The 18813-nt window shown below is 43.2% G+C and overlaps 1 protein-coding gene across 1 annotated transcript; it reads left to right on the top strand.

The window, feature by feature from the left end:
* The first annotated feature begins 1056 nt into the window (after positions 1-1056).
* On the top strand, positions 1057-15274 carry jcada (junctional cadherin 5 associated a). The gene is made up of 5 exons (XM_061265860.1): positions 1057-1186; positions 7706-8242; positions 8998-9882; positions 10343-13521; positions 13637-15274. Exons 2-5 carry the CDS (start codon positions 7872-7874, stop codon positions 13669-13671), a joined length of 4470 nt encoding a protein of 1489 aa, XP_061121844.1. The 5' UTR covers positions 1057-1186; positions 7706-7871; the 3' UTR covers positions 13672-15274.
* Positions 15275-18813: the final 3539 nt, after the last annotated feature.

Genomic DNA, 18813 nt, shown 5'->3' with positions numbered 1-18813 from the left:
TTGACAACACCAAGCAGCTTCCAAATCTTGGCTTTCAGGGAATGTAACATCTGTGTCAATATTATGGAGGTGTAGGGTCTTGCTCTTTTTAAGAGCTGGATAGGGAGTACAAATGTCAGCTTTGAAGGCATAAAGCCGGGAGTGTAAACAAAGGGCTTGGTCCATCTTCAATGAGAGAACCAAAACAACATCAATGTATTAGACGATTAAAAAATATTATGATTTGACAAGGCTATGGCTTGGTGATATGAAGCTCCGCCTCCTCATCTCAGTCCACTCTTGACACAAAATATTTGTTTTTATTCTAAACGTTATACTGACTCAAGGTTGATTACCATATTTTCCGGACTATAAGGCGCACCCAAAAACCAAAGATCTTCTCAAAAGCTGACAGTGGGCCTTATATATGGACCACATTCCTAAATTTAAACTGGCCCGAAGCATTGTGTCATGAAATCAATCATAAGTGGCCGCTGAAGACTACGAATCATGAATCGAAAAGACTATGGATCATTATTTTGTGATTATAAAGTCATTTGTTGCGTCTGAAGTTGAAATAAAAAAGATAAAATGGAGAATGATATGATTTGGATTAAAAATATGACACGATGCATTAATGGTGCGCCTCATAGTCCGGCGCGCCTTATATAAGGACAAAGTTTTAAAATGGGCCATTCATTGAAGGTGCGGCCTTATAGTCCGAAAAATACGGTAGGTTTGTAGGTACCCACCGTATGCACTAAATGCAAGGCTGAATCTTGGTTAAGGCCACGTTTTTCCATCCAGATTACGTGTGCAGCTGTACATTTTGATTGGCTAGAGCAATTTCACGGTCAAGGATGTGCGGAGGTTAATTATTCATTACCCGCTGCTAGTCCCTAAAGATCTCTCAGATGCGTTTTGAATCGATCCTTCTTCTACAGTAGGAAAAAGGTTAACTCCAAACATTTGCAGCATTGGATGGATGAAACGCTGAGTGTACTGTACAGTCATTTGGCATTACCATTGAGCGCCGCTGCATCCAGCCAGCTGCCTGCCCACTGGAGCGGAGGCGGGATGCTCATGAGCGCCGATCGTCGTGAGGGGGCTGTTCCCTCCGCACATCCGAGCTCGCTCATTCCGTCCGGAGCAGCGGCAGGGATGAGAGCTTGGCACCGAGGCGCCAATGCGACGACACGCTCCTCAGGTAAATTCTGTGCAAAGTCCTTTGCATGCATCGTTTTATTATTGTTTTGTGCGTGTGCTATTTTCCCGGGAGCCGTCAGAGGCTGAGTCGCATCCGCGCGTCACTCAACATTTCCAGCGGTCTCTTCAACTTCAATCCAGCCTCCTCCACACTCTCCTGCCCGGCTTCGTCTGCATCTCGTAGCGTCGGAAAAGGGGCCATTCGGTTCAGATTTTGTGTCACTTTTCAGACTAGACATAACGCGGCGGATGTGCACGAGCGCAGCGTGCACAGATCGGATTTATAACTTGCGCGGTGCGTTTGGGATTTTATTATTTATTTATTTATTATTATTATTTGACGGGGACGCGCTCTTTTTTCTTCCCCTATCAGCTGAAGGTTAAAGATTGCTATGATGGAGCTAGTCACGCTAACGTTAGCTCATCGTTCGGTGGATGAGAGGCCAAACTCCATCCAAATTACGCAATTTCCCCTGTCCTAGCACCCCGGTATTATAGACAGCGGGAATAATGGAGGTATCTGACCGAATTAATATCATACGGTCCTAATCCAATTTCTGTCTCAGAAATGTAATGCATCCTCAGATATTGCTTAGAAATCTGCAGAAGTTGTCCAATTTGAATTTTTATCAACAGAGGGTGGGCGAGATGTGAGTTAAAACAACCGAGCGATCATTTACTGTATGTCGGGTCACGTGCATGCCGAATTTAGCCAAGGACGCCCCCGATTAGTTTAACATTTTCAATCTACGTCACGCTTTGACTGCATTTCAACCGGACAGCAATGAAAGTGAAAATAGGGAGTCGTTGAAGGGAGTCGAGCTGGTGCGCGTTTCTTTTGCACGAGTGTGTTTTAGTAGCAACCTGAGAGATGCCTGTCAGTCCATTTCATAACAAAACAGTCAAAACACGCGGATTCGTGCATGTGCGGAAAAATGCATAAAATGGAGCTCGGCTGATAACAAATGATTGCTTTGCATGTTGTCACTTTGTCTTACCTGCAAGCATGCTGGCCACTGATGACCTTCGCTCATGCTGACTGCTAAGTGAGGCCATCCTTAACGCTTGTTGAAATTAAATTGGAATTAATATTCATCGAAGGGTCATGGACCTGCACTTTGCTCTATAAAAGGAAGTGTGGAAAATAGGATATTGAATTTTAGTCCATGTCAGACTGGATGCAAAGTCTAGTTCAGTTACATCGTAAACATAATGTCTCCCCTCGACTTGGTCATCCATGGCCTCAAGTATGATTATTTTCAGTAGTGTTAGACAGTATTTATGGTATTGCCCTGGAGCAATATCTGTTAGTTTTTGACCTTTCATAGCTCAGTGACTACGTATTAAAAGCTAGTTAGTAAATGTCAGCAAATGGTCCAAGACTAGCTAAGAGGGAGAAAGAAACCATCACTATGGTTGCTGGTTTTTCACACATCCCTGATATTGGGTTGGCGTGTGAAGACCCTGGTGGAAGTCCTCAGGGGGTGAAGTACGGTGAGTTTGGGGGATGGGCTGGGTATTAAGAAGGAAGCAGCTCATTAATTCCTTCCAGCATGTGGAAGAAAGGTTTGCTCAGCATGTTTGGAGGGGCCCTTCACAGCTCCAAAATGAGTCAAACTTTTATGAGTGGGCCAAACCCGAGCCAGCGATAAGTGTAGGGTGGGCGAATCTCGTTTTTCTTTTTTTTTGCAAGGTAGTGTGATATCCCTGAACTTCCCTTTCCCCTCGGATTATTACTTTTCCTTGGATCATTGACCACGCTCTGACAGACTATCCCATTTCCCCCCCCATCTCCCACTTTGTCTGTCTTCAGCATTATTTCAAGGCCAAGTGCACACAGAATATTAGTCTGGCCATTGGCTGGCTAAAACCGGAGGTTTTCTTTTTTTTTTTTTGAATGTCATCGAATGTTTGCCTAGCTACAGGGATCCCCTCGGAGCTCCTGTATGATGTCACACGTGATGTCAGAGCTGAGGTGACGCAAGCAGGCGGGCGGGCAGGCAGGACGAGGCTCACGGATGTAGCCGAGCAGAAACATATGAACGCCGCTGACTGCCAGCGTTGCCTCTTAAGAGCGAGACGCCAGAGCTGCTGCGTGAAATGTGAAACGTTTGCTGTGTATATTGTTCCATCCCGATTGGAAGCCGGCCATATGTTCGGGCCATCTGCCTGCTCTCCGCTTCCTTAGCGTCAATTTATTCCAATGTGGCTTGACTATTTGTTTTCACTTGTTTACATCGCAGTTTTCCACAGCCATGCCTCCCTCATGAGTGTGTGAGAATCCTTTCATCCCACCTGTTATCTGGTTCACATTTAAATTTATGCACAAGGCCCTGAATGCAATGCTGTCTGTCTAAATGACGTGCAATGGAATCTCAAAAATGTGAAAGGTCGTATAATTCGAGGGAAATTACAAGTCGTGCGTAAGAAAAAAAAACACTCGACAGTAATCTGTGCAGTCACAGATACAGGCAAGCAGTTCCCCATTTTTTTCCAAATAATAATAATTCAAAGTGAAATAAAAAAATAAAAAAAAACACATCACGTGATGTAGAAACACGGGCATGCGTGTTTGGCGTTATGACTAATGTGATCACTCCCCCCGGCAAATTGTTAATGATAACACTCTTGCACAATAGAAATAAATGTAATGTAGCGTTGTATAATGAATGAATGTTTAAAGAGGCAGGGCAGCAGGGGACACAAGAGGGAGGGGGGGGGGGGGGGGGGCGGTTTCATACCGCATTGTCGTGGTATCATACATGGCCTCAAGGAATAAACCCGATAAATGATTAAACATTTAATTGCTTGTCAAGAATTTGCTTTATTGTTTATGAATCACGACCTTGAAGCAAAACGGAGTGTGCGATAAGGAATAAGCAAGTTGTTTATTAAATAATGCTTAAATTCAAATCAATTTTACGATTCAATCTTCCAGTATTGTCATTTTTTTTGCATCCACCTTATCACGTAAGGGCAAGAGTCGGAATCTTACTAGGAATATGTCATAGCATGCTAACCCTCTGATCAGTCCGCTTCTGGCTGCTAAACATGCCCATGTCATCTCCAGCAACCCGCCGGACCTTGACGGACGTTAATTAGGACACGGCATGGATTGAGAATAGCTAAATGCAGGTGAAGCTTACTGTGTGTTTGTGGATTAGCGTGCCTAATGACCTTGCCTTTATCTTCTCTCTTTTTAAAATGCTGGCTGCAGTAAAAATGCCCAGCCCAACCCAAACATCCTTTTTTAAATGTGGTTGCATTGGGCTGAAAATCTCATGATGAGCTCAGTAATGGAAGATCACTTCATTGATATGTTAGAAGTTGTTGCACAGCTCTGCGCCGGGTTTTTGTCATCCATTAAGTCCGGGGGACAGTTATTTGGCTAGACTAAGTACAAAAAAGAATCAAGGGCCAGACTGGAATGTTGTACCCTGTGATGTATTGTTGGAATTAAAAATAGTCTACCCCTCCTGATTTTTAAATTTGCTGCCAGCCAGTTGAAATAAGTTGTGAACCAAATTCGGCAACAAAGGGGGGAATATTTTAGCGGCCCACGCATGAGCAAAACTGTCGCCAAGGGAGACGATTAAAAAAAAAAAAAGAAAATTCAAATATATGTCTTTTGGCTAACCTTTCTACATGAGCTAATTGACTTAGAATTCTTAAGGCAATGAAGGCCGACATGCACGTTGGGTGTTGTTGGGTTAGCGTGCACCTTAAGTGAAGTTAAACAAGACTTAAAAGTCAACTTGGTTGTTTGTCAAACAAGCTTGTGTTAAAAACAAGCCTCTGGCGTGTTTTCACTGGACAAACAGAAGCCTGATTGGAAACATTCAGGACCTTCAATGAACACCATGTTGTCACCTAGATAAACAATCTGGAGCTGTTTATTGAAGGCGATGGGCTGTCGTTCCAAAAGATGGGTCTGCGTACGCACAGTCCAAACAGATGCGGAACCGGAGAGCAGCCAAGTACACACCCAGCTCGGGACTCTTTTTAGATCCAAGGAGACTGGGAACAATGTGGAGAGGTGCGGCTCTTGTGGAATATTTTTAGGTGATTGTCTTTGTATTAGACTCGTTTGGATGCTTTGCGTTTGAGCTCTTTTAGGCCGTTTGATCGCATAAATCTTTTTCGCTCAATTTGTTTTGAACACCGAGATGTTTTTTTTGCCGTGTTTGAAGACAACTTAGTACCTGCTCTATTATTTTTTTTATATGACTCCATCCGGTACTGCGTTGCTATCCCTCATCTTAGTTCGGCCGTACAGTAAATGAGGTGACACCAAACTGTCAACCTGCAAGCCGTCATGCTCCTGCAGCCCAGTCATGTGTGCCCAGCCAAAAATATTTCTGATTGTTTTTTTTTTTTGTTGGAGCGAGGCCTTGATATTTGTTCTTACGACCTCATACCCGTATTTTCAATTGCGTCGCCAGTAAAAACGTTGTGGCTGATGAGACGAGAACACGTGGGGGTGGTGCGAGGGTCGTCTGTGGGGAAATGCCAGCCCTCATGTGGTTCTGTTTATTTTTAGCTCGCTTAGCAGTGTATGTTATCCATATCAACTATTTCCCCCCCCCCCCCCCTCCCTTCTTGAGCGAGCGCTTTCAACTAAAACACAGCACTTTTTTTATTTTTTCCGCTTGCCATATCCAAGCAACCACAATGCCATCCATTTTCCACACAAGAGGGTATTGTCACGGAACACAATGTTTTTTTGTGTCGTGGGGGGGGATGAACGTCGAGCATTGTTGCGTAGCGTTCCTTCAATCCAAGGTTTTACTTGATATAAAATGAGTAATTCCATTGCGTAAGAGCATTAGCAGTATTTAAATTCAGCTTGTCATGGGAAAGGAAGAGTTAGGGCGGGGGACTGGTTTGCAGGCAGATCATTTTACAGAAGGAAATCCTCACTTTAACCGATGATGGAGATAATCCTCGTTTATTGGTGTCATCAAGATAAATTGCCTCAGATTAGGGATTAAGTTAGGATCAGACATCTTCACTTAAAACAGGTTTATATGTAAATGGAATATTATCACAAGGTAAGGTGGATTATCATATTAAATATGCCCCCTTGACCTAAATCTGATTTAATTATACCGATACGATTCTGTTTTTATTCCTGACTTAATCACAAAAAGGAACCAAAATAGCTTTATTCATCTAAGCATCCATATTTCTGTTAAAATAAAATTCAGCGTATTTACAACCTCAAGCCAAATTCTCGTAAACAGCCTTAAATGGAGCTTGACACGCTTCTAATGAGTTTATTTGAGAATTAAATATGCTCTTAGTAGTTTTTTCAGTCTTAACATTGAAAACGAAGGACGCAGTCTGAGCAAGCGTTACATTTAAGTAATGTTGAGGTTCAGAAACACACATTATCAAAAAGGAAACACGCAGCCCTTTTTTTTCGTATTTGTTACACAGCATTTTGACAGTTTTGTAGTCTGTGAGTGATAATCAGGCCAAAGCAATAAACCAAATGATGTCATTGTTTTGACATTGTTCACTACAGAAACTTCCAGCTCGTCTTCTCCTTGAGGGGATTACGCAAATGGAAGGGAGTGAAATTGAACTTAACTGGGTAAGAGGCAAGAGTCAATCCACCAAAGCTAACAGGTTTAAGGTTTTAAATGGGGGAAAAAAAAAATTAATCGTATTAAGGAGCCGTACATACAAAGAGCGGCATTTCACGCTCTTGGATCCTGTTAATCATCTCGTTGTAGGCTCTTCTAAGGTTCAGGTACACGGAGAGAGGAAGGATCAAGGACATATAGTGGGGAGAGTGAGTCAAGGCCATTTTTTATAATAAATCTTGTTTTTTTCCATCCACTGAGTTGAAAAACAAATGTAGCAGATGAATACATTTTGGTGCATGTGTCCTGTTGACAAGGCACCAAGTATGACTTCATCGAGGGCAAGACATCATTAACAGATGCACCATGGCTATCGTCAGTCGGATCTTGAATTTTTTAATACCGCACAAAAAAATATATTTGCATGCTATGATGGGATTGCTGTGAAGTTTGTCCTTTTTTTCTTCCACGTTTTAGTTTAGTGACTGCATTTCTCGGCACTCGCTTGTAGTTTCTTGGGGAATTCCAGTTTTTTTAGCTTTGAAATAGGCTTTTTTTTTTATCCTCCCAGATGAAGGAAATGCTTTTGAGATGCAAAAGAAAAACCCCAAGAGTGTGGACGAGGATGTGGAGCAGAAATGAATACGATCGCTCGCTTGTCCTTGTGATATACAGAAGCATCAATTTCATCATCAGTTTGCTGACGATGGTGTTTTTATTTTTTTATTTACTTCTCCATCCACCAGAATTTTCCATGTAGACAGTTTTGGTGCTGACGTGAACCAAGTAATGAACATTCACTTCTGTGTTATGTTAGAAGGGTCCTTGTAAATCAGATTAATTTAATTATTTTTAATTAATTTTATTACATTTTTTGGTTTATGGTTTTTGGTTGTCTTTTTACATCATCTCCTCCTTTCTTCTCTACTCAGTGATGGCCTCGGCTGGGCAGTTGTGCCGGTGATCCTGCCGCTGCACACGAGGAAGAAGCGGCGACGCCTTGACAACCGACCTACCTTTCTCGCCCCCCCAAAAAAGCGGAAAAAACACAAAGAGGGGGGGAAAAGAGGAAACACACCAGCATAATCAAATGCGAACATGTACAGCGTGGAGGACCTCCTCATTTCTCATGGATATAAGCTCCCCAAGCATACCTCCGCCTCCACCACCCCGACCCCAACCCCCGCATCCCGCTCGTCTTCTTCACCTCCATCTTACAATAAACACAATGCGGGTTCGGGGAGCAGGCCCAGTAGCAGGACACTCAACGGCTACGAACGAGGTTTGAGAGTGACGTACGCAAACAACTGTGGAAGCAGGACTCCTCAAGGGTACCTGGCCGCGACTGGAACTAGCTGCCCCAACAACAACGTCGAACCCAGGGAGAGGAGCCAATCCAGGCAGGAGGTTGAAATCCAGGGCCAAGTTGAAACGCCTTCCTTTGGAGAGTCGCTGACGTCAGACAGCGGGTATGATAAATTCAATTTTGTCACATGGGTGCTGTAATTTGCTGACCAATGGAACCACGTAATTATTGTTGTCCCCGACCGTTTAGCGAATAATGACAGAGCAGGAGTTTTTTTTTGCCGAGCTCTCTACAAAATGGCCAAATGTCAAACTCCGGAATCCCGCCTAATTCAAGATTACACTTCATCAATAATACAACGTCTATATTGGGTTAAATGCATAATGTATATGAGAATGAGTTATATTTAGCTGAGTTTGGTGTTACGCAATTTTGAGGCCCTCTTGAATCTTATTTTTTGAACAGAGCTGTTTCGTTTGCCTATTCGCACTAGCTTGTGTTGTAACTGAGACAAAGTAAAAACGAGCGTTCCTATGTCCAAACAATGAGTTCAGTTTGTTAATGTTATTTCTTTCCTTAGACATTTTTCAAATCCATCCACCAGCCAGTAAAATAACCACGGCCGTTTTGATTCTTTGGTTTCACTTTACTCGCCAGCTTTCCCGCAGCACACGACTGCCCAGAGATCATTATAGATTGCAATGTTGAGGGCGGTCAAGGCTTCAGCCTTGATGGGGTGCACATACATGCATCTTGTTAGTGATGCCGGTCAGTCATTTTGAAGGCATCACAAATCAGATGTTGTCACAATCGCTTTGACATGTTTTTGTATGGCGCTTCATGAAAAAAGACATGGAGATCTGTCACCATCTAGTGGAAGTGGAATTTGTATTAACCTTTTTTTTTTTTACCTCTTAGGTTTTGTGATGGCAGCAGAGGTCAACAGATGCAGTCCAAGGATGTGTCCTTCTGGAGGAGGAGAGGCCAGGACTTTACTGTGCTTCTGGACTATGCGGACCATAGAGGGGAACATAACAGACCAGAGGGAAGTCAACAAGCAAGAGGTCAAGAGCCGCCCGCGGAGGAACGTCACAGAGTAGCCCAGGAGCGGCAACGCTGGGCGGCCCAGGTACAGGCTCGTGCTAAAGAAAGAGAGGCGGCTCTCAAACAGTGGAGGGTGGCCACTGAGAGGAAGTGCCAGAGCCTGGGGACAGACGAGTGGCGTCCAGCTGTCAGTTTTAGTCGCCAGATGTCGCAGAGTGAGGGTGAACGTTGGGCACAGGAGCAGCAGCGGCTCCACGCCAGGACACCAGAGGGAATGGTAGTCCACCCCAGGACCAAAGCCAAATCCCAGTCCATGCCCAGGATGCTGCGACCTGAGAGCCTGCAATATGTTGACATGTCCTCGTGCGGTCAGGACTTGTACAGACGGGTTAACGGCCACCCCCTGTCACAACATGACCTTTACCGGGCGCCCCGCTGGCCGGAGAACGGCAGGCCGGCAAGTGCCAACCAGTTATCGTTAACGCCAAAACCCAGATTCACTCGACCCCCTAGACCTCCCTCCTACGAAATGCACCAGCAGATCAGGGGAAGCTGTGAGTTGCTGTCTGGGAGAGACTCGGTTATTTCCCATAGCAGGGACAGGACTCCTCTTCCCATCATACGGACAGGTGATGCTCCACTAGACTATTTTGCACAGGATTCTGGACCTCCAGGATACATCCCACCCCCATCGTACAAAAGAGCCCCTGTGATTATAGAAGGGCGTCGGGGATATGGTGAGATTGCAGTTGATTACAGGTAAGGGCTGATTATCCTTCTTTTTTTCTTATATATACCGTATTTTCCGGACTACAAGGCGCAGATGTGTGTGTGACAATCATTGGGTCTTTACCTTTTTCCCTTTTACCTGAAAACCGAAAATGTTCTCAAAAGACGACAGTGCGCCTTATCGTCCGGTGCGCCTTATATATGGACCAAATTCCTCGATTTAAACTGGCCCGAAGCATTGTGTCATGAAATCAATCATAAGTGGCCCGCTGAAGACTATGCATCATGAATCAAAAAGACTATGGATCATTATAGTCCGGAAAATACGGTATATATAAAAAGATTGATGTTTTGTTACATAATCCTTGAAATCATTTAAGAAAAGAATAAAAATATGTCAGATATTTCTGTTACTCCCATCATGCCAATTTGGTTGCAACGTGTTGCTCCACAATTACCCACGTAGCAATTTTTTTTCCCTTGCTTTTAGGTACAGAGGTGACGTATACCAGCAAATCCACGTGGCTCCAGATGGATCCCATTGGATCACCCGACATCCAGCGGGTTCTTGGTCTGACTCATCCAGAGAGAAGTGCATTGCAGGCCACAAGCAGCTTCATCCTGTATGTACTTCGCAAGAGCATCCAGGTGGAGGAGTGCAATACATCTCCTTCGACGATCCCCGCATACGACACATTTCTTCAGCTCTCGGCGGGAATTCTCTGACGGACGCCGACAAGATACGTCACATCCGCAACGAACTACCCAGCACCACCACCACGTCGGAGCCCGCATCCGGCAAAAGTGCCTTTTTGCCCCCGTCGGCGGGGCCTTTTATCGCTGCCAAACTAGCCAGCGATGCTAATCAGACGTCTTCATGTGACTTTGACAATGACAATAAGAGGTGGCACAGCAATTTGCACAAAGCGACTGTCGATAACTTCTCAGCAACTGACCAAAATTGTAACACATATTCCAAAAACCAACGTCCTCCTCCATCGCCATCTTCCGCCTTTCAGGCCCCAATAAGAAGAGCAGCATCTCGCCAGGGGTCCAGTTTAGATCAGGTCTTCGCAGAAACCATCACACAAGTCAAGAAAATTGTCCCAGGATCAGGGTTGGAGAATAACAGAAAGAGAAGAGTTAGTGAGACCATCTTCTGCCTTGTGTCTGTTCCCCTTCACACACCAACTAACCTTAACAAAGACGCATCAGCAGATCAAAACAACAACGACACAGCACGAAGTCTGACCATGACCAATACAGAAACTTTCGCTGTTGGCCTCAAGGAGACCCATAGCCTGCGGAGCAAGTCCGTCAACGAGATGCCCATCAAAGTCCACTACTCGCATTTTCACACCACCAGCACTTCCTCGTTGAGGAATTACAAGAGGGCTCCTTTAAGGAAGGAGATCATAGACGCCTGGGCACTTCAAGCCAATGACGACAAGCCGATGTGCTATTCCGGCTCCTGGCCAGGAAATCAATACCGTAACCAGGAAACCCAGACTGGTTCACCCTTGACAGTGGTGAAAAGTCCAGAACCCCAAAGCCCACCCGGAGGACAAGAACCTGTTCATTCTGCATCGGACACGACGACTGACAGCGGCGTAGGAACAGATAACGGTTCCTCTTACGGCTATCCCATGGCCGGGCAGAAGAATCTCCATCCCTCCAGCAACAGCGCTTTCTCCCGACTCAGCGGCAGCCCAACATCGCAACCTTCCGAGCAACACGTATTCTCTCCATCCAAACGAGAAGATTCAGGAGACCAGAAGCCATCGTCTCCAAAGAGGAGCAGTCCTCCCGAGTGTGCTGAACAAGTGGCCTTTGGTCAGTTTCTCCTAAAGCCAGTCAACAGACGGCCATTCGATGCCATCGGTGAGCTGGAGACCATCAATAAGGAGATGGAAGACACAATCAGCAAGAGGCGGCATCTCGGTCGCTCGATCGACGATTTAGACGGGATGAACAAAAGAAATGGCCGCTATCATCCGGGAAAGCATTTTGGAGCGGGTAGAGAAAAACCCGTTCTCAAAATAAGATCTAAATCCTTTCCTTCTGCCAACGATTTGGAATCCGTGGCCGCACGACAGGATTTCTCCAGACCGCAGACCGACGTACCTGATAAGTTACAATCCTCACCGCCTCAACGGAGTCATTCAAAGCAGCTTTACAGGCAGGTTATTCCCGTCGCGCAGGAGTCATTGCTAAGGGATGTCGGGCTGACCGTCTACACCGAGACCCCCGGTGGTCACAGCGAGCAGCGCTCACTCTTGCTTTCAAACCAACTCCACGGCGACGACCAGCTTTCGAGCGAGAGCGGAACAAATCCAGAGCTTCCAGATAAAGCGGAGACTGAGTCAGACAAAATGTCACAAAGCAGGACTGAGCTTAATTTGAGCAGGAATGAAATTTGCAAATTGAGTTCCTTTGTTTTCGAGGAAAACGGGAATGACTGTGAGTCAACCATAGCAGACATGCACCTTGAGAACTTGCTTACTCAAGAGAAAGCCAATTCGTTACCCGCCGAGGACCTGAGTAGTCTGTACGAAGTCAAATCTGCAAAGGGAATACCGGACAACGAATCAATGGAGGAGAGAGCTGCCAGGATTTTGGGAATTACCGTTCCAATGGAAACCTTGGGAAAGTCAGAGAGGAGTGATGACGCAGAAACTCCTGGAGATGAGAAACCTCATCTCGAAGGCGATGAGAATGTGATCAAAGAGCCCGAGCAAGTTGAACAGGGGCCGCTGATTTTACCGGGAACCGAGACGGAAGAGGTCAAAGTGTCAAAGTTAGGGGAAGACCAAATTGACGACAGCAGACAAAAGCACAATCACGAGGATGACATCACTCAGTCAACGGTGGTGCTGGACCTGCCCGAATATCCGCCGGGTCATCTTTCACTGTCCCTCCCCATCACTCCCGATAGGGTGAGGAAAGGAGAAAATAAGGGCACCGCCGCACCACAACCTTCCAAAAAATTCATCGAAGCCCTGCAAGATAAGCTAAACTCTTCTGCCAATGCATCTGGTGGCGGCAGGTCAACCACGGACCGAATAGCCCGACTCAAAGAACTCCACTCGGTGTCTCGGATCAGACGCCTCAGCCTGAAAGCTTCTGATTCCAGTAGGAATTGTAATTCTGATGCTAGCGAGGAAAACTCAGTTCAGGGAGAGCCAAAGCTTGAGGATGAGGAGAAACGGAAAGTTGATGAAGGTGTGAAGGCACAGAACGGAAGGAGGGACGAGGTCGATGTGGATTCTCCGGTCGAGCCTGAAACTCTCCAAGATTGTCAACCCGGTGGAGACAATGAAGATATATGCAAAGGAGGTGAGAAATCACAGGAGGTAGAACAGACTGATGAAGATTTTGCACTAAAAGCAATAAACGAAGGAGTAAGAGAAGCAAAACCAGAAGAGCCTGAAGGAAACGCAGAGCCTGACAACGCAGACAAACACGAAGCAGCAGAAGTTAGCAAAAGCCAAACGACAAACGACGTGAAGGTAGACAGGTTGCCCAAAGCAAAGCGTCGGATGAAGCTCCAGAAGCCTCCACTGCTTCCTAAACCTCGAAGTGTTCCCAAAAGAGAAATAACACTACCGCTCAGCTTCAACCCTGGGACTCCCACAAATCTGGAGGATGAGGAGATGCTAAATGTCTCAGGTGGGTTCAAGTGTTGTTGAGACACTTACTGGCACAATTAAAATGAACAATGCTGGTTTATTTTTATTTTATTTATTTATTTATATTTTTTTGATTAGATTTTTTTTCTCAACAGACTCCTACGATCCCAGTCGAGTGGAGCGAGTGTAACCCACGACTGTGTCGACCACTGTGGAAAACGTTTCCTGCTTAACCTTTTTTGCCAAGAAAAAAAAAAAAAGGTTCCCGCGGCTTAGTCGGATCGTTACATATCAACCCTCAGCGATCGGACTTTCCTGGTGCTGCGGGAATATTTTAACAGCCAAATAAAAAAAAAAAGGTGGTGCCAATTCTCCGAGTCCTTCCAGCCACCCCCTTCAAATATTTCTCTGCTACACCAAGAAAACTGCCTTCCTTTGAAATATTCTTTTTTTTTTTTTTTTGCTTTTGTTCCAGTGCACGTCATTATTTCCCGCCGCACTCTGCCTTCTGGCTCGGTGTTGAATTATGAATGTAAAAGCGCTTCTGCTCTTCAAAAGAAATGTAACAGGTAAATTGAAAACAAAAAGGCAACAGTATTGCATTACAATCAGTATTAATCCTCACCAAATGTAAATATAAGAAAGAAGTATCAAAATTTTATCTAGATTATAAAAATGGATTTAACAAATGTATATTTTCTTATCTATGTTCAGATTTCTTTCTAAATATTTGAGTGTTACACTAATAATGGAAGCCTCTATTCTTTATTCTTCTACGTGTATGATAGCGAATGTACTCAGAGTCTGGGTTGCAATGAGAAACACTGTGGTCTTTAAAAAAAATAAATAAAAATAGTTTCACTTCAGAGCAATATAGTAACGTACTGTATGTTTCGGCCTCGGTTTCCAAGTAGTACGATTCAACGAGCTGATCATTTAAATGTCCGCGTTAAAGTGTGCAGCTTATTTGTGTCGTGTACCAATAATCTTTTGTTTCGAACGCATCACTTTTAGCATCAGTCACATATTGTAAATCAGAAATTTGAGTGCTACTTTCCCAATTACCATCAAATTTTGTGGGCAATTTTGCTATTGGAAGTAAAGCTGTGATTTCAGAAGTGCTTCTCTGCAGGAAATAATAAATATACCGCTATGTTAAATGAAAGGTATGCCTTTGTGCACACTCTTGGTTAACTTGTGTGTAAAATGAATTATTTTAACTGGAGTGAATATGGTGAAAGTGTCGGTGATGATGTACAGAACATTGTAAACGTCTTCAATCATTGTATGTTGACATATCAGTTCTTATTTAACAGGTTTCGAGCAGAGCTGACTTTGCTTTTGGGATAGCAATATAAGACATTTGGGAATATACCAAAACCAAACTTTATGCTATGCATTGGACATCGACATTTAATAGGTTTAATACCAAAATTTAAAGCTGCAACTACTGGTTTCCTTGTTTTCTCCCCAGTAGAATCATTTTGATTTTGTGGAATTTTAGAAGTCCATTATTTTGTTTTAGTCTCGTCATCCTCGTTAGTCTTTTGTACTGCAAATTAGTTGTAACATATAGACTGATTGGTGCACATCTTGCTTTGATATTTTCTATTTTCATACAGACAAGATATGTATAGCATCTTTTTTTAACGTGCGCCATCTCTAGTTTTAGTATGCGTGCGCGTGTGTGCGTGTGCATGAAATTACAGAGAAGTGTATTTGCATATCCAGTACATGCATTTGGTACTATGGTCTATAGTCAACCCAATAAACAACTGTTATATTTCAAATAATGTATATTTTATTTTCAAAAAGGTATTCTACATATTTAAAGCAGAACGTGTTATTTTTAGATTGTGAAAAGGGAACTAATTATAAAAGGCACAATGTTTGTCTACGATAAAATAGATCATTTAGAATGATCGTAATTAGAGACAAGTGTGTGCTATTGTACAGTATTACAGACTATTCATAAATAAAAGTCTTTGCATGAAAAACAGCTTGTGTTTCTCCTCTGGGTTGATTCCATGAAAGAATGTTGAAGTGACATTATCATCCAGAAGATGGCGCCATAGTACTTTGCAATAACTTAATATGGTTGCAGAGCAAAACCAAAACGTGATCCGAAATTAAATTTATTTATTTGTCTCCCTCTTGTGGTAATTTCTTTAAAAACTCAATAACCCACATATAATAAACTTTATGATTCTGGAACTCAGAAGCTGGATAACAATCCTGATCATTTGAACCAGGTGTGTTGCAACAGAAAAGATGGAGGACACCGGCCCTCAAGAACCAGACTTGCCTCCCCATGCTCACTAGAATTAATAAATGAGCATTTTAGCCCAACGCTGACCCTTGATCTCATAACAACATGGTGCCTTTTGCTTCTTGTCACACAGGGTGTTCTCACATGACACAGGGGACCAAAAGCATATTGAGCACATGTCGTGTTGAAGGCAACCCCGCTGGTGACAATGCAGGCGTCCTCCTTCCAAGTTCCTCTTGTGTTCCCTGCATGAGGGCCACACAAACCATCACTCCTACAAGGCCACCACCCGAGCATGACTTCAAAGGTTAGTGTTGGTGTCTAGCTGTGCCGGTGGGTCAACTCAAATGTCCTTCTGTCGTTTTTTTTCTTTTATCCTCTATTCTCCAAGCATTGTTAAACTTCAAGTTGGTCAAATTGACTCCAAACTCAAATGTGGCCTATAATAACCTGAATCCATTCTGCGTAAAACTCACTTTGACCTTTCAGCTCCTAAATCTGCATATAGATAAGATTCCTTTAAATGTTCGATTTTATTCAAGGATATTTAAAAAAAAAAAAGAAAAGAAAATGTGCCTGCTCCTGTGTGGATTTTTTTTTTCTTTTTAAAGTGGGGCACCTTGTTAATTCTGATTGAAGACATTATATAATTATTGTTTTACCTTGATATGGATTGTGATTGGCCGCCTAGTGTTGCAACCCGCCTCTTCCTTTAAATCTTTGAATCTCATTTTCTTCATGTTGACTTTTCTTGACTGTCTGTGTGATTCCAATCGTCGCTCCTGTCTGTCCAGCATGTTTGCTCGGTGCCGAAATAAGCGCCGCCACCGTTAACGCTCACCTTTACTAGACACACAAGGTTGTTTGCAATTTGTGTGGGAGAGGACAGGGCTGAGCAAACAGACTCTTCTTCCACTGTCATTCTTGTTTACTCACAATTGTTCTCAGCTTCTGTGTGACGATGAGAAGAAACAAGTGATAAATGTGTGTGGTGACAATGACAAGAGTTTGGGCTAAGGTGGCGCCAATGAGTTTGTGTTATCAGTGTGCGTCCTGAGGCACAAGCTCTGCCTTCTAGATTTTTAATTAACTCAAAATGCAAACATTTAAACAATGTTTTTGACATTTTTCTGCAAACGACCAAATTATCTCGGTTTTTCATTTTGTTTGATATTTTAAAAAAATTATCTGGCTTCATATATCACAAAAAAACATTTGAACAAGGGTGTGTAGACTTTTGAGACTTTTTCTACCCATTTCCTATGCAGCATCTGATATGTGTTTTTTTTTTGGTACTTCCTGAAAAATGAATAGTGGCTCTGTCATGTCATGCAGTGTAAGCTTCTGGGTTGTCTCCTTCCTGTTGCCTGCCTTATCTCGCCCAAAGAGTCTGGCCTACTTTGGTGTCGGGGTTCTGCTCGCTCCCCCTCTGCGGAGAGACAGATAGACACACAGATAGAGTAGGGAGGGCAGGGGGGTGCTTTAAGTTAGGCGCCTCACACTTCATTCAAAGAGTTAAGCAAAGACAGGAAGCTCCTCGGAGTTCCTTCCTTCCCCAGACGGAGGCACACAGGAAACATTTTGCATGAAGGTTGTTGGTTTTTCAATGCGCCGAGCTAAGGAGGGATGGCGGCGAGTCTTTGCGGGCCTTTAGCGAGTGGGATTGGTTACTTGAGGCCTCGCCATGAGGTCCTCATTTCTTCCCGGTGGCCATTACTGTGACAGATTGTTTACAATTACAGACAGATTAGGTTTACTTTAGGAGCGATGTTGTTCTTGCAGTTGAGAAATATAAACAACACCATACTGTTATAGATTAATGCTGTCTACTGAGGGTGCAGGCTGGAAATGTGTTATTTTATAAACTAGGAGTAGGAAAAATAGACTGTAGGAGCAAGGTTTGAAGGCCAGGTGGGTGCTACTGACTCTGACTTGACATTAGCCCCTTTTATGTTGACCCACCTTGCCAAAAGGTTTGCATTACCAGGAGCCAGGCATGAAGCTCCAAACCCCGGGTGGCGTACTTTGAAACTAGAAACAAATGATTTCATATGAGTAGACATTCATTTTGACTTGTTTCCAGTCTTTTCTGCATTAATTTTTTATGGCCCGCTAGCAGTTGCATTCTGACTCATTAGGTCTTGCACTGTGTATTATACCAATTTTAAATGACTTTAAATTCAGCGAACACTGCAGCACATTCACTTCTCTCGTCTTTTGTACAAAGCTTTGTGCCCCCCCCCCCCCCTTCCGACAATGGCTGCTCCCTGCCTTTTATTTCAACTATGAGGAAGGTCACAAGGCTTTGACAGAGGAGGCTGTCTTCTTTCCACGCTCTTTGCTGACATAAATGCACATTCACACATGACAACACACAGAGCTGTTTGTCTCATCTGTGTATGCAAACAACTGGCGCCTGTGCAGCACAGCTAAACACAGTCTCCGCTAAACAATTTCGGTGTGTTTTCTTTCGAAAAAGCAGTGTGTGTGCAGAGATATTTAAATATATTTATATACACATATACATGTTCATTTATATACACATATATATGTATATTTATATACACATATATATGTATATTTATATACACACATACATATATATATATATATATATATGTATATATATATACACGTACATATATATATATATATATATATATATATATATATATATATATATATATATATATATATATATATATATATATATATATATATATACGTACATATATATATATATATATATACACGTACATATATATATATTTATATATACACGTATATTAGTGTTGCGATACTAAACAGCTCGACCACACGTTATTCACCACAATGTTTTTTTTTGTTCTGATCACTCACAGCGCTCATTGAGCCATTGTGCTATCAGCCAAGAAGTCTTCAATTTGAAGCGGAAAAAAAAAAAAAAGATTTAATGCGTGTGGTCAGAGCTGGAAACCATTGCCTTGTTTATTCAGTCAATCCCAGTAACACAAGAGACTATTTTTTTTTATTAAAGGCTTGTCTGTTTTCCTCGGAAAGGAAGCAGGGAGAAAGAGAGGCAGG

Source organism: Syngnathus typhle, linkage group LG19 (assembly GCF_033458585.1).
Source record: "Syngnathus typhle isolate RoL2023-S1 ecotype Sweden linkage group LG19, RoL_Styp_1.0, whole genome shotgun sequence".
NCBI classification, from domain to species: Eukaryota; Metazoa; Chordata; class Actinopteri; order Syngnathiformes; family Syngnathidae; genus Syngnathus; species Syngnathus typhle.
This window is presented reverse-complemented; position numbering and strand designations above follow the sequence as displayed.

Excerpts from the sequence above, each read along its gene's own strand:
- jcada (XM_061265860.1), top strand. The coding sequence starts at position 7,872 with ATGTACAGCGTGGAGGACCTCCTCATTTCTCATGGATATAAGCTCCCC. Across the intron at positions 8,243-8,997 it reads TCGCTGACGTCAGACAGCGG|GTTTTGTGATGGCAGCAGAG; the intron begins GTATGATAAATT and ends TTTACCTCTTAG. Across the intron at positions 13,522-13,636 it reads GGAGATGCTAAATGTCTCAG|ACTCCTACGATCCCAGTCGA; the intron begins GTGGGTTCAAGT and ends TTTTCTCAACAG.